A 15,160-nucleotide genomic window follows, 5' to 3' on the forward strand; every position below is an offset into this window, starting at 1 on the left:
TGATAGAAAATGTCAAAGATCATTTTTTTTCTCATGTCTAACTTGGTAGCTCAAGGAGCTAGAATGCTCTTCTCTAGATTTTAAGGTTGGAGGTTCAAATCCCCCAGGCAGGAATGCAACTTTTAAACTTCATGGAACAGCGCTCAAAGGAAACAGTCAAAATGTCTAACAAAGGATTGGCAATTGTGGCTAGCTTGATAGCTCACAGGGATAGAATTCTACTCTGTTGTTTGAGGTTACGGGATCAAATCCCACAGGTAGATGTGACTTTTTAAACTTCATGGGACAGCGCTCAAAGGAAACAGTCAAAAGTTCTAACAAAGTCTGAGTAATTATGACTAGCTTGATAGCTCAGTGGTTCAAACCTCTACCCTGTTGTTGGAGAGCCTGGGTTCAAATCCCACACAAAGATGTAACTCTTAAACTTCACACTTTTAAAGTCCCCCACACCCAGAGAGTAGCTTCAAATACAAACCGAAAACTTCTCCATTCAGGGAGGAACTTGTGGTGTAATGGTTAAGTTCTTCCCCACAATGTGGTTGCATGGGCGACAACCCCGTAGTCCCCGGTTCGATGCCAGCTCGTGTCCAAACGACAAAAACCCAATTGGGCAGTAGGGAGTGGATGAGGGGGCCGTGTCCCCTCCCCCCCCGACCCAGTAGTCCCCGGTTCGATGCCAGCTCGTGTCCAAATGACAAAAACCCAATTGGGCAGTAGGGAGTGGATGAGGGGGCCGTGTCCCCTCCCCCCCCTGTAGTCCCCGGTTCGATGCCAGCTTGTGTCCAAATGACAAAAACTCAATTGCGCAGTGGGTGAGGGGGCCGTGTCTCCCCCCCCCCCCCCCCGTAGTCCCCGGTTCGATGCCAGCTTGTGTCCAAATGACAAAAACCCAATGGGCCAGTAGGGAATGGGTGAGGGGGCCGTGTCCCTTCCCTGAGGTTTGGAGAGATGAAAGGTGAGGGTTATATTACACAAAACAATATTAACCTTCCAACTGTTTTAATAAACCATATATATCAAACAAAGTTGTGCAGCCCCTCCACTTCAAGCCCCCTCAGCAGGGGGCGTGTGCGCGTGCTGGTAAGACACAAAATATTTGAAATGTTGACTTGTTGCTTAAAGGCCTGAGATAGGCGGCTTTAAGCAACAAGTCAACATTTCAAATATTTTGTATCTTACGTCCCAGCTGAAGCGCAGGAACGCCGTCTCCTCCGTCCGTCTGTGGAGCGTCTGTGGTCCCCTCCAGGCACTGGACCAGTGCAGCATCTGAGTTAACATACAGCAAAGCTGAGAGTCAAAAAGTGAACAATAATAAACTTTTGCACAATTTATAGCTGATAGTGAAATGTGGCGGTGAAAAATGGCATATTGTTGTGGATTTGGACTGACCTGAAGACTCCTTGTCAATGTGCCGTTGTTCTGCAGCCATCTACAAAGCAAAAGAGAAAATAAGTGTTAATAATATGAATTGTATCCACTCTTTTTCTTTTCATCATTTTTGAAAAAAATGTTGAATTTCTGTTGTGTAGTTTGAATAAAATGTACACAATGATTTGTGATATAGTGAGATAAGAAATAAAAGTAATGAGTACACAGTAAAAGAAAAAACTAAACAGTGAGCCCTTGTGTCCTGTGTCTCACAGGTGGGATGTACATGTGTTTTTTTTAGACTTGAATGTGTTTTATCATTTTAAAAGATGATTTGACATTTTCATTAGTGCACCTACAGCGCACTGTTAGTTATGCTCCAACATGTTTAACTGGAGGACATGACAGTTGCAATAATTAGTCTGTCTATGATGATATGTGTAGGTGACAGGGTTGATGCTCATACTGTCCTGATGCCACTGTGTGGAAAGTATGAGATAAAAGAGCCTTCCCCTTGCTATGTCACATGCACAATATGAGGATGAAACATAGAAACAGAGTAGAAGCTGAGAGGAGGAATACAAATGTGTGTCCACCTGCATGAATTTCCATCAGAGCTTGTTGGGCTAACCCAAACCCTAAACGACAACAAAAGGAAGCAAAATGACAACAAAGAGACACAGACGACAAGAAAGAAGCACAAAAGGACAACAAACAGAAGCAAAACGACGACAAAGAAGCACAAAAGGACAACAAAAGGAAGCAAAATGACTACAAAGAAGCACAGACGACAAGAAAGAAGCACAAAAGGACAACAAAAGGAAGCAAAATGACAACAAAGAGACAGACGACAAGAAAGAAGCACAAAAGGACAACAAAAGGAAGCAAAATGACAAGAAAGAAGCACAAAAGGACAACAAAAGGAAGCAAAATGACAACAAAGAGACACAGACGACAAGAAAGAAGCACAAACGACAACAAACAGAAGCAAAATGACAACAAAGAAGCAGAAACGACAACGAAGAAGCACAAACAACAAGAAAAAAGCACAAAACGACAACAAAGAGAAGCAAAATGAGGACAAAGACGCACTAATGACATGGAAGAAGCACAAAACGACAACAGACAGAAGCAAAATGACAACAAAGAAGCACAAATGACAAGGAAGAAGCACAAACAACAAGAAAAAAGAACAAAACAACAACGAAGAAGCACAAAACGACAAAAAACAGAAGCAAAATAACTACAAAGAAGCACAAAATGACAACAAACAGAAGCAAAATGAGGACAAAGACGCACTAATGACATGGAAGAAGCACAAAACGACAACAGACAGAAGCAAAATGACAACAAAGAAGCACAAATGACAAGGAAGAAGCACAAACAACAAGAAAAAAGAACAAAACAACAACGAAGAAGCACAAAACGACAAAAAACAGAAGCAAAATAACTACAAAGAAGCACAAAATGACAACAAACAGAAGCAAAATGAGGACAAAGACGCACTAATGACATGGAAGAAGCACAAAACGACAACAGACAGAAGCAAAATGACAACAAAGACATGCAAAATGACGACAAAGAAGCACAAAACAACAACAAAGAAGCACAAAACGACAACAAACAGAAGCAAAATGACAAGAAAGAAGCACAAAATGACAACAAACAGAAGCAAAATGAGGACAAAGACGCACTAATGACATGGAAGAAGCACAAAACGACAACAGACAGAAGCAAAATGACAACAAAGAAGCACAAATGACAAGGAAGAAGCACAAACAACAAGAAAAAAGCACAAAACAACAACGAAGAAGCACAAAACGACAACAGACAGAAGCAAAATAACTACAAAGAAGCACAAAATGACAACAAACAGAAGCAAAATGAGGACAAAGACGTACTAATGACATGGAAGAAGCACAAAACGACAACAGACAGAAGCAAAATGACAACAAAGACATGCAAAATGACGACAAAGAAGCACAAAACAACAACAAAGAAGCACAAAACGACAACAAACAGAAGCAAAATGACAAGAAAGAAGCACAAAACGACAACAAACAGAAGCAAAATGACAAGAAAGAAGCACAAAATGACAACAAACAGAAGCAAAATGAGGACAAAGACGCACTAATGACATGGAAGAAGCACAAAACGACAACAGACAGAAGCAAAACGACAACAGACAGAAGCAAAATGACTACAAATAGATGCAAAACAACCACAAACAGAAGCAAAACGACTACAAAAAGAAGCAAAACGACAACAAACAGAAGTAAAATGACTACAAATAGATGCAAAACAACCAAAAACAGAAGCACTGTGACTAAAATTTGATGCAAAATGACAATCAACAGATGCAAATTCACTAGCAATAAGAACTTAATAATGCACTGAATGTTGTTTCTAATGATATTTGTAGACACAAAGAGCACTCTTCATTCAAAGGCAGAAAAATAACTGGAGTGCCAAAATCCTAATACAAAGTGATTGCATAGAGATAGTTTTAATGTTGAAAGATGTGTCCGCTGGAGCAAAACTCACCTGTCATAGCTGAAAGCTGACCCCCCCGTTGAATCCATCCAGCGAGTGTGCTTTTCTCCGTCCTCTTGGATTTTTTAATGACGGCCAGTAGCCGATTCCCAACAGCAACAAGAAGGTGAGCATCATTGTCAGACCTGGTAAATGGAGACATTGTGGATTATTTTCTAGTGAATATAAGATCAGGCAACTGCATGCAAGTTATCAAGATACACTGAGCTAAAAACAGGGACTGAAAGGATAAATCCAGAGTTGAATGCCCAGTGAAACAGAGGAATGCAGTTTATGATAAAAATGCTGCTGCAGCCAAACTGTTCCTGTCTACCACTTGACCCCCCAAAAAGACTGGGAGCAGAGCAACTCAGAGCAAAGTTAAGGTGAGAGGCTGCACGTTTAAATAATCTGGATTATGTGTTTTCTCTGAACATGCAGACAAACCAGAGTCACATTGTTGTGTGAACAAAGCCTTGAGTCAGTAAACTGACAATGCAAAACCGTCCCTGACGTATTTGTGTTGACAGTAGTTACCTTGTGTTGATTGATATCAGCGTGGACTGCGATTTTTTGGGCTCCATGGATGATATTTTCCAAAGTAAATAGTTCCTTCAGAAAATGTGTTTGTCTGAGAAGGCAAACACAGACAGCAACAGAGGGAGGAGGGGTCAACAGTGCACAATCAGCACACCTGAGGAGTTGTTCTTCTGTGTGTTTGTTGGCGGCTGAGTGTATGTGAAAAGGTGGATATCGCCACCCAGTGTGTCAGAGTGTGCAGTGTCATGGCTTTAGATCAACTGAATACTGAAGAAAAATAATAAAAATATCAAAAATATATTATTCCTAATACTAATAATTATGATGGTTACACCCTATTCCCTAATGCGGCCTGTATTATAAAAGCTAGCAATCCCCTTGTGATTTCCCTGAAATTGTGTCCTGTGCTGGATGATGATTTTAGACTCCATGCCTGCCCTGCCTCAAGTTCTGTTTCTTGGTCTCTCCCTCTGTAAATAATATTTCCCACAATGCATGAGTATATGTTGTATATCTTCCAGAGTGTTACACCACTGACTAAGATTTGTTGGACTTTTCACTCCTGAGGAGTTGGGATGGAGCATACACAAGCGCACACACACACACACACACACACACACACACACGGAGAGAGAGAGAGAGAGAGATAATGTAAAAATGTGTTTTTTCACATTTAAATATTTAACAAGAAACAAACCCTTACACCATAGGATAGGTCCTTAAGTGTAAGTGTACATGAACATGCCAAATCCGCTGAATTCCCACTTTAGACACACTGACTCCCCTAAATCCCTGTGATCTTCCAGGTTCTGGCAACAACATGGATTTGAAGCAGCCCTCCCTTAACTGGCCGACTCCATAGTCGCACATGAATCCACCACAGCACCAAGTACCTGTCATGTTGAGGGCTTGAGGTTTGAAAATGAAATAAACTGAAAACAGAAAACCATTGTAAACAATTTCCATTTATTCAGATATTCCATAAATATTCTGATATAGTATATATATTTATTCTAATTTTGCACGAAGAAGACATCATTTGACACAGACATGTTACATTTAAAGGGAACTCAGATTCAACAGTGACGCGGCCCTCTAACTGAAAACACTGTCGCTTGAAATGGGGAGTAGAGGAATGTGACACTGATGTACAAATACAGTGTGTGTTATGGATTTGAGACACATAAATCTTGCAGAAAACGCAGAGGACAAGAAAGGAATGCATAAGAATTTGTAAACATCTACTGCCCTCTATCAGCTAAAAGAGTCATATGAAAGAAAGTTCGTTACTACAATTTCAGTCTTGATACAGTTTGGGTCTTAAATTAGCCAGAAACAGGGCAGTAATGTTTTTTTTTTATTAAGAATACAAGTTTAATATTAGTTGATTTTTTTGTTGAATAAAATTCATAGACACCCCGACAGAAGCTGCATCATTTCTTCTCAGTAACTCTGTTGTAATCAGCACACAATCTCTATGTAACCAAATGATTGCAATATTTTCACAAACAGTGACACAGATAGTCAAAAGAAATAATGTTAGACACAGAGAAGCAGCTGATAACAAAACACTCACAGTGCATTGGTGTGAATTATGGCACATATCAATATCTGCTTTAATATGATCATTATTACTGTTGATCTCATAAGTCTGTTTGAATGTGATGTATCATTCCAGCCTTTCACGAAAAGGGCAGATAAAAAATGTGTCTAATCCTAACAAATACATGTTAGAATATTGGAAATACAGATATTTTCTCTCAACTTGCCCACAGTTATTTAACTATATGCCCCCCCCCCCCTCCCAGAATACAGCTGTGAGTTAAACCATATCAAATATGCTCTAAAATGCATTGTGGGTGAATGGGTAGTCCTAGTCTCCTAAAAGTGGACATCTCAGAGGTATGAGGTTTTCAGTGGACAGAATAAATTCATATAAACAAACATCATGAGAGACCTGTTAATATTTCTCTGTTAAGGCATGGAATGAGCAACGAGGTAACAGCTATCTACTGCATTGCTTCATCACAGTTGCAATAAAAAAAAAAGGAAAAAAAAGAAGTCTTTCTGCCCCACAGCTCTGAATAAAAGACAACATCACAGACATAAACAGAACAACATGACCAGCACTGCAACATCAGGACAAGTGACTTTTGTTAACGTTGTATGTGTTTTCAGAACCGCGGATACAACTTTGGAGACCACACTGAAAACACAAGATGAAGATACAGTCTTTGGTCACAAATAAAATCATCTGCTGAGACACTGAGCAGCACAATATACACTACAACTGTAGAGTTAATATACACCCAGGATTGGAATCTGGAACTGAACGTACGCTGAACAGGTCTGTGGTGGTTTCGCTGTTCAAATCTTTGTTTTGTGAGACACTTTTCAAAGCAGTTTCAGTGACGCCAGAAAAAAAAAACACAACACAGGCAAAACTCATTCAAAGATAAAGCCACTAATTTTGAAGGAGCAATTTATGATGAAGGTAATTTTCAGGTTATACAACAGTAGTGTTCCTAAAAACCGCTCCTATTCTTAAACTCAGAATAAACTGACATTCAGAGCAAAACTGGCGGAGTGCACCTTTAACAACTGCTGCTGACAGACAGTGGATTTAGGTAAATTTAAGTTGACCTGTTCCACATCCACATTTTTACAGTGTGATCAACATATTGAAAAACTAATAATAATCTTCTCAAATATAAAATCTCTCATTTCTTGCTCCTGTTCCATATAATTACATATAATGTTTAAAATACATATACTGTATTGTATATTTACTGTATATCCTTTAATAAAAACACCTTCATTTCACCCACAGCTGTAGAATGACTCTTAATATACTGTTCATACAAACTGCATTTCCCTCATTTGCAACATTTTGTACAAATTATAGCTTTTTAAATTGATATAGATCTCCTCCATATAGACACCTTTAACATTTAAACCTATTAGAAGCATTCATAATTAAATATCAATCCTTGAACCATTTGTGATCAGTAATAAGTCAGTATTTGTTATCATCATTAACACTATATATGACATCAAATATGGCTAAATCTTGGGGTGAAAAGGCCCACTTAAAACATTCAGCATTTGAACGCTGAATCTGTGATGATGATGGAGATTTGCTGCTATAATATACATTCAACCCTCAGGTTATGTCACCTTAAGAACAGATAGAGTGCGGTAATGATTTTGATGTTGATATTCATTACCAAGAAAATACACTAGGAGTCCGACAGAGAGAGGAAGGAGTTTTGTAGATTTAGGAGAGATACTTAAAGTCAAACCTAAACAACTTGACTGAGGAGAGAGCAGTTTAGCTTCAGGGCAAAGCCAAGGGGAAAACAGAGATGGCTGTTAGGATCTGAGGGGCTACAGATGGAATAGAAATCAAGAGAGGCAGGGGTGTTGAAGACAGAAACACATTTCTCCTGTTTGTACATTAACTTCCTTTCAAACTATGTACTTTTAGATGGTCATGGATTCAGATCTAAACGTACTTTCCTTTTTGTGTTTAAGTGTTTTGAAAGCATGCCACTCAGCCTCCCTGTTATCCGTACCCTGCAGGTGTCCGTAAGGTGTTTGGCTTGGGCTACAGATAGAAATACAATCCACCTGTCACCCCTCTCACACGTGGGACTCATCCAGGTCCAGGTCGACGGGGGAGAGGGGCAGGGGCAACCGGCGTGGTGACCGGCGAGGCGCGGGAGGGGACAGAAGCGGGGTGAGGAGGGGGTTCTCTGTGCCATCGTCCTCGCTGAGCTGCTGCAGAGTGCTGCTGCGCGGCAGGAGCGCCGTCGTGTCCTCGTCCCCGGGGCTCTCTCTGATCCTGGGTGGCCCCGGCGGAGGCGGAGGAAGAAGTGGGGTTGGCGGCAGTGGTGGAGGCGGCGGGGGGCCTGGGGCCGGCGCTGTGCCCAGCACTGGGAGCGGTGGGGGGAGAGGAGAGGAGGTGCGGGATAAGGGGAGAGGGGAGCAGGTTCGGGAGAGGGGCAGTGGGGAGCAGGTGCGGGATGGGGGAGTTGGGGTGGAGGGGCGGGAGATGGAGGGTGGAGGGGAGAGGCTGCTGCGGAGCCCCCACTGCTCTCTCTTCTCCTTGCTGCTTATGGCTGGAGGGACCTGGGTGAGAATAAACCTTTTTCCTGAAGTGCTTTGACTTGGTGACATCACTGAAGAAACATTTAAACTACACTCATCATCACTTTCAGTTTGAAAATGGTTTGTTTATCCGATCATACATTTTATGTAACAGGTTTTGAGACACATATATGCATCCGTGAGATTTCTGCCAGTGTTCAAAAATCACATTTAACTGTTCCCACTGAATTTCCATTTTTTGCAGGTCTGGTGGCACTGAATGTTTAGAGACAAAACATGTTCCACTATTAAATAAATAAGTAAGACCTAAAATAAAATAAAATAAAATAAATGATCATATGAAAACATATAAAATAAAATATATACCATGAAAATGTTGAATAATCTAATATTTATATGAATGATCATGGGTTTCTTCAGCAGTTACATACCCACCCCAGCTCCAGTCCTCCCTCAGCTGGTCCTACCTGGGTGTTAGCAGGGCTGTGCAGGTCGGCAGTGACTGTGGCTGAGGAGGCAGGGGGCACTTCCAGTGTGGGAGACTTTGAAGGGGCAGGACTGTCCTTCCTGCCCTCGTCCATAGCGCTGGGAGTCGGGGGCTTGCTCATCCCCACAGACGCCTGCTGCCCTTGATTCTCTGTAAAGGTGACTGACCTCTTTTGGTCTCCATGCGCTGTGGGCACACATGCATGCGCACGTGGTCAAAACAGAGGCGACAGCGCCAGCTAGCGACTCGCTAACACATCAGCACCACCAAAGAAGAGTGGAGGCAGGGATGGGACAGGAGGAGTAGGCAGGGGTTGGGAGGGGGATGCAAGACAGACATGCAGAGCGCCCTATTGGGTGAGGTTGCAGATAAAAGGGGTGGGCCATTGCAGGGTGGAGAGGAAGGGTTAAGAGTTGTGTCTCACCTTCACAGTCCAATAAAGTTTCTTTATTTCGAAACATAAGGCATGAGACAGAACAGAGTGAGAAGAGTCAGTTTGGGGACAGGTGGTACAACAAACAACATTGGAACAAAGACAGAGGTGAGTGGGGAGGACGGGTCAGGACATGTCAGCACACAGATTAACTGGGACTAATATGTTTAACGAGTCAAGGTTTGGTTGCTGTGTGCTTGATCTGAAGTGCAGCGTAAATCTGCTTGTTAGTGTTTCAGTGAGTCACTGCTTTTTAAAAAAATCTTAAAACATGTGCTTTCATCGTCTGTTATCCGCAATCACACACTCGCATTCATTCACCTACAGTAACACTCCGACCACACACAGATGAAGGCACGTGTGCTGTTACCCAGTGGTTTGTTCTTGGGCTGGATGCTCCTGCGGGTCGTAGAAAGCCGCGCTCCAGATCGACCACGGGGCTCATTCTTTGGAATGGACAGCAGGGGGCGTCGCAGCTGCAGGACAGACAGTGCGGTACCAGCTGAGTTCCTTTCATGCATTTTTATGCAAACTGTAATGTCCTCTATTTAAACCACTCTTTTGGATAAAATCACATATTTTATCTAGTTGGCAAAATTTCTTTTTCCGGCACATTAATGTGGTTTTTGCTTGTGTTCAAATATTGAATGGCACACCATCAAATTATCAAACATATATATCCATAATATCCTTGCTGTATGTGTGGTAAGTACAAAGTGCATGTCCACACCTGTCTGAGGCCACGCTTTCTTCCTAACGGAGGCTGTATCAGCAGGTTCTGCTGGCCTGGTTCACTCTGCACACTGGCAACCCTGGTTGAGTTAATCAGATGGACACATACACACATTTGCATTGACACACACACGCGCACGCACATGCACACAAAGGACACAGAAATACATAACCAGGAAGGGACCTCGAGGCCACCGCATCCCCAGCTGTTCTGGCTCTACTGACCACATCTTTGACCACAACAAGATGCTGCTGCTATTCTACCATTCACTCACTACACGACACACACAGTATGTTTACAAGACACCCAGTCACAGAGCAGAAAAAACAATGCTGCCATGATTCATACACTGAAAACACAACGGGGGACAGTAGGGGCTGGAGTAGCAACTGACAAAAGAAACTTGTGTACTGATATGTGAACTATGCAAACGTGTTTTTTATCCTTTATTAATTTACTCTACATACATTTAAATTTTCCCTCATTTTCAAGTGTGAAATAGGGCTAAATCCGGTCTGAAGTTTCTTAAAAGCAAAGCTGGACAAAGAAAACAACAAAGGTGTCCTTGCATTATGGTTGCCACCCCAGTTCCCCCTTGCCCCTACAGATTGGTATCCAGAGTAGGACGCCCAATTTGATCAGTGAGAAGCCTGATAGACACGTAAACAGTATGAAACACCATGGCACCAATGGGAGAGAGGCTGACTTTGGTGATGGCACGTCAACTGTAAAGGCCCACAGCTGACATAGGAGAAACAGAGGCAGCGCTCCCTGGCCCCGGGGCTGATGGGGCCCTCTTTTAGATTTTTTTTTTTTTCCAGGGGGGAGGGGCCTGGTTAGGATAGCACAGCAGATGAGCTGAGAAGATGAGGGTCAGTGTGGAGCTCAAGAGGAGGAGGAGGGGAGGGGGGGTAGGGGACAGAGACAAGGCACACTGGACCCACACAGAAAGAGATAGAGACAGGTAAGTGGGGGGTGGGGGGGGGGGTGACGGGCCAAGGCGATTTGATTTGATGTAGATGAGTGATCAACGGCCAATAGAGGAGGCCGTCCTGAGGCAATGCCCCTCCCACTGGCGAACAGATGCAAGAACGCACTAACGGGACACACACATAAAGAGGGCCACTGTACCTAGAGAGGTTACCCTCCTGCAGAAGGCCCTGGGACTCATCTAGCACATTGGGTTCACTGTAAAAAGGGGGGCGAAGGGGGAGAATGGGAGTTTAGGGAGTGTAGTCGAGATCCATCAACACCCCAGTCCCTGAGCCCCTTCCTTATGGGGGCAGGAAACCAGGGTGTTCGCTCTGAGCACAGCTAGCCAATGAGGAGCAGATTTATTTTAACATTCTTACCAAGACACCACGAGTCTTAGCTACTTCATAAAGGTGCTCTGAGACTGCTGAGTAAAGAACATTATAAATCAACAGAGATATACACAGAAAGAAATGACCGTGGTTGTGGGATATGACTGGTTCAAATATTAACTCTACATATTACATAAATAAAGACTTGAATCGTACATGAACAGTTTTTGAAATGGAAACAGAAATAATCTCATTGGTTAGACAGAAGTGGGTGGAGCCAATTTAAGAGAAGGCATTTACATGAACAAGACCGAGGCCCCCTAATCAAAATGAATGATCCTTTGAAGCTCTTTTCAAAGATATAAAGCCCTGCAGTTTGCTTTCAAACCAGCTACAGTGCTGGCCAGACAGCAACAATTTTAATTACTGAGCTTAAATAGAAAATATTTAAATATACAATACATATATATATATATATATATATATAAATAATAAGTCCCCCTCAGTCACCACATGTGTATTCTAACTTGTCTGGGGAGAATCAAAATGACTGAAAATGGATGAAAGCTTTGTTTCATTACTTTGTATTGTTTTCAGCAAAAAAAGAAAATAAAAAATCTTTTTATTCTTTCCACTTTTATTGACTTTTACCCAGTGAGATTATTTCTGCCTCCACACCGGCTTAACTTTTTTTTTTATCCTGTATCGCCACCTACTGGACAAATAATGAAGGAGAGAAACTACTCTTGAAGAAAAGTGTTGATGTGCGAGTTTGTGTACATGCGTTGTGTGTGTCGGGACTGTTACCTGTGGCTGGGCAGCATGGTGGTGCGGGGGGCCTCGGGCTGCGAGGCCGCTGAGCTGGTGGCGTGGCTGGAGAAGCGGCGCTGTGATATGACCCTGGGCAGGAAGGCCTCGTGCTCGCTCACCACACTGGGAATACTCATGGAGTCGTCTGCAGAGAGACGGGCGGAGAGCAGTCAGTCCCACTCCAGCTGCTACAAACGTCAAATGTGAAAGAAAATGGCAAGTAAAAGGGGAATGTGTCTGACTCTCTTCGTCGTCCTCGTCGGTGCGGCTGAGTGTGTCTTGGGAGGGTTGGCGTGATGGTTGGCTCTCCTGCTCCCAGACTGTGCCGGTGCCTGTGTTGGAGCGCGACATTGTGGCCAAACTGAGGCGATAGGCTGATGTAGAAGTGCCCACTGTGCTGATGGACGTCTTGCCTTGGTAGGCTGTTGGGTGGGGGGCAAAACATTTTCACAAATCAAACACAACACATCATTTAAAACTGTAAGCCCTGCTATTATGACAAGTCATCATCTCACAAGTTAAGTTTCAACTGTGTTAAAAACAAAGATATGGACGTTTTTGTGTCAGTGTTTCTGACCAGAGCCGCTGTGCACAGCCTCCTTAAGGATTTTGAGTTCATTGTTGAACTCTGCAAACAGGGAGCTCTTGCATAGAGGTCGTGGGATGAAGCGTCGCTCCAGCTGGTCGGCGATGTGATGACGAGCTGTAATCTCCTCCTGGGAATCAGCAGGCTGCGTCAATAACTAGAAAACATGCATATTAAGAAACAAAGAAAGAAGAATGAGACAAAAAAAAAAAACACAGATTAGAACAAGCTGCTTAACAAAAAAAGAAGCTATAATCCCTGGTTCTTTACCTTGCACTGTATGAATGGTCGCAGCAGGACAAAAATAGGGATGCGTGTCCGGACAATGAAGTCGATGAAGTCCCAAAAGGCCAGGCCGCCCACCTTCCTCAGAGCCATCTCCTTCACCTGCAGGCTCAGCCGGTACCACTGGTTTCCCAGTGACCGCTCAAAGCAAACCAGCACCACCTTCAGAGCTGCAGCATCACAGGGATGAGAGGGGACACATATATAAACAACAGAAGCTCGTGTCTTTATTAGAAAATGTTGTCACATTCATACCCAGATATGCAGCCTGGCTGGTGGACTCAGCTAGTCCCTCCCTGCGCAGGTCCTTCCCGGTGTCGCCCGGGGTGGAGCAGTGGGCCGGAGAAGCGTCCAGCATGAAGTTCTTGGTGCGAGAGGTGGAGATGATCCGAGGGGGCAGGAGGATGTTGATGACGGTCTGGAGGAGCAGGAAGATCTCAGGCTGCTCGAGATGCGGGCTGTCTGCAAAGGGAAAGACACACAGGCAGTAAAATACAAACCTTTTTAGAGCAGTTTGAATTTGCATAGATTATGAGGTTTGCCCAGAATGGCTCTGTAACCACGACAAGCTTTTACCTTTGCTCCCAGAGCCAACAGTCAGCACAAAGGGAATAAGCAGGTTGAGCAGCATCCCCTCTCGCCTCTCCTGATTGGTGAAAGGTGAGATCACATGGCTGAGGGGGAAGTCATCCTTCAAGGCCTAGGAAAAAAACACGGAGGAAGCAAAAGTTTAGTTTTAGTAGGTTTATGGAGCAAATGATATTTTTGATGAAGAGGCTGACGTTTCTACCTGGATCTGCAGGGCAACCAGCCGGACCACTGCTGTGCTGAAAGGAAGCGGGGGGGAGAGGTAGGGGCTGAGGTGGAGCAGAGGTAGCCCATCTGCCACGCTGGAGGGACCAACCACACCCATCACCTGACGACACACACAAACAAACGCTTAACAAATACTCAAGCGATAACAGAGCGATTTGCGTCGTCTCGTGTGTTTCCCTACCAGGTTGACGCAGACGTTGATCAGCGAGCGAAGGTGTGGGAGGAAGGAGATGATCGGCTGTCGCTGCAGGGTCAGGCAGATCCCCTCAATCAGGCTGCTGGCTGCCTCCCACTCCACCTGTCTCCTGGAGAGCAGACAACCAGACAGCACCACCCCACACCCAAATAAAAGCACACAGTCATGAATTTAAAAAAGGACTTCAAACACAAATGCCTCATTCGCGTCATGTGGGAGGTAAAAGAAACACAAGCTGTTCATCTTATTGCAATCTTATCAGATCTGCAAATGTTTAAAGCGGAGAAGCAAACCATCATATGGTGAGAGCGGGTCAGTCTTTCTCCACATATTACCATCACCTTCATGACCACACTAACAGTGAATATTGCAAAGCTCACAAGCATGAACAGCTAAACACTGCAGCAACAGATCCTGGTGTGAAGCTCACACCTGTGACCAGTGTTCCCTCTGAGCCAGTGGTGTCCACTCTTAGGTCATGGAAGAGGAGGACGGTGTTTTTTTATTATTTGCAGTATTTTTACTGCACTAAACACCATACATTCAACTTATGTTAGATATGTTAGGTTGTAAAAATCTATCTGTTAACGGGTTTATCCTTTGCAACAAATCTAAAATCCTAGAAGCTTCATGTACCTGAAATAACCATAATAAGAACATTATTACATAATAAAAGAAGAGCATTAAATCAAACTATTGAGAGGCAGCTATAAAACTAAAACTGTGGAAATGCTTAATATCTGACATCAGTGTTGCTAAATTTAATTGAATCCTGTTGAAAAGTTTTTATTTTATCATTTTAACATTTGCAACATTTGCATGTTGATTCTTGTCAAAAAGTTTTGATTTTATCATTCTAACATTTGCAACTTTAACATGTTGATTTGTTTAAATGTAAATTAAACTTCAATTGTTTAAATTAAATTAAAGGGTTTTTTCTGTGTAATTTTGTGTAATACT

General features: G+C 43.1%; 1 protein-coding gene across 19 annotated transcripts in view; it reads right to left on the minus strand.

Moving 5' to 3' along the window:
* Window positions 1–619: 619 nt before the first annotated feature.
* LOC139609729 (protein unc-80 homolog) overlaps window positions 620–15,160 on the minus strand; it is a 48,120-nt gene continuing 33,579 nt past the window's right edge. For 13 of the 19 annotated variants that reach the window (XM_071464651.1, XM_071464647.1, XM_071464646.1 and 10 more), the window contains 17 exons: window positions 14,186–14,309; window positions 13,979–14,104; window positions 13,765–13,888; window positions 13,444–13,650; window positions 13,174–13,358; window positions 12,895–13,060; window positions 12,560–12,739; window positions 12,315–12,462; window positions 11,335–11,391; window positions 10,201–10,282; window positions 9,841–9,946; window positions 9,462–9,482; window positions 9,018–9,223; window positions 4,438–8,571; window positions 3,913–4,046; window positions 1,390–1,429; window positions 620–1,266 (listed from right to left, as the gene is read on the minus strand). In XM_071464651.1, the coding sequence (XP_071320752.1) occupies window positions 8,083–8,571; window positions 9,018–9,223; window positions 9,462–9,482; window positions 9,841–9,946; window positions 10,201–10,282; window positions 11,335–11,391; window positions 12,315–12,462; window positions 12,560–12,739; window positions 12,895–13,060; window positions 13,174–13,358; window positions 13,444–13,650; window positions 13,765–13,888; window positions 13,979–14,104; window positions 14,186–14,309 (2,221 nt within the window). In that variant the 3' untranslated portion in view covers window positions 620–1,266; window positions 1,390–1,429; window positions 3,913–4,046; window positions 4,438–8,082. The remainder of the gene's footprint in view (window positions 1,267–1,389; window positions 1,430–3,912; window positions 4,047–4,437; window positions 8,572–9,017; window positions 9,224–9,461; window positions 9,483–9,840; window positions 9,947–10,200; window positions 10,283–11,334; window positions 11,392–12,314; window positions 12,463–12,559; window positions 12,740–12,894; window positions 13,061–13,173; window positions 13,359–13,443; window positions 13,651–13,764; window positions 13,889–13,978; window positions 14,105–14,185; window positions 14,310–15,160) is intronic. The other 6 variants (XM_071464650.1, XM_071464641.1, XM_071464636.1 and 3 more) reach the window with 3 other exon arrangements.

This window comes from Trachinotus anak, unplaced genomic scaffold (genome assembly GCF_046630095.1).
Source record: "Trachinotus anak isolate AG129_WGS33_773 ecotype Australia unplaced genomic scaffold, CSIRO_AGI_Tana_v1 ptg000026l, whole genome shotgun sequence".
Taxonomy (NCBI): domain Eukaryota; kingdom Metazoa; phylum Chordata; class Actinopteri; order Carangiformes; family Carangidae; genus Trachinotus; species Trachinotus anak.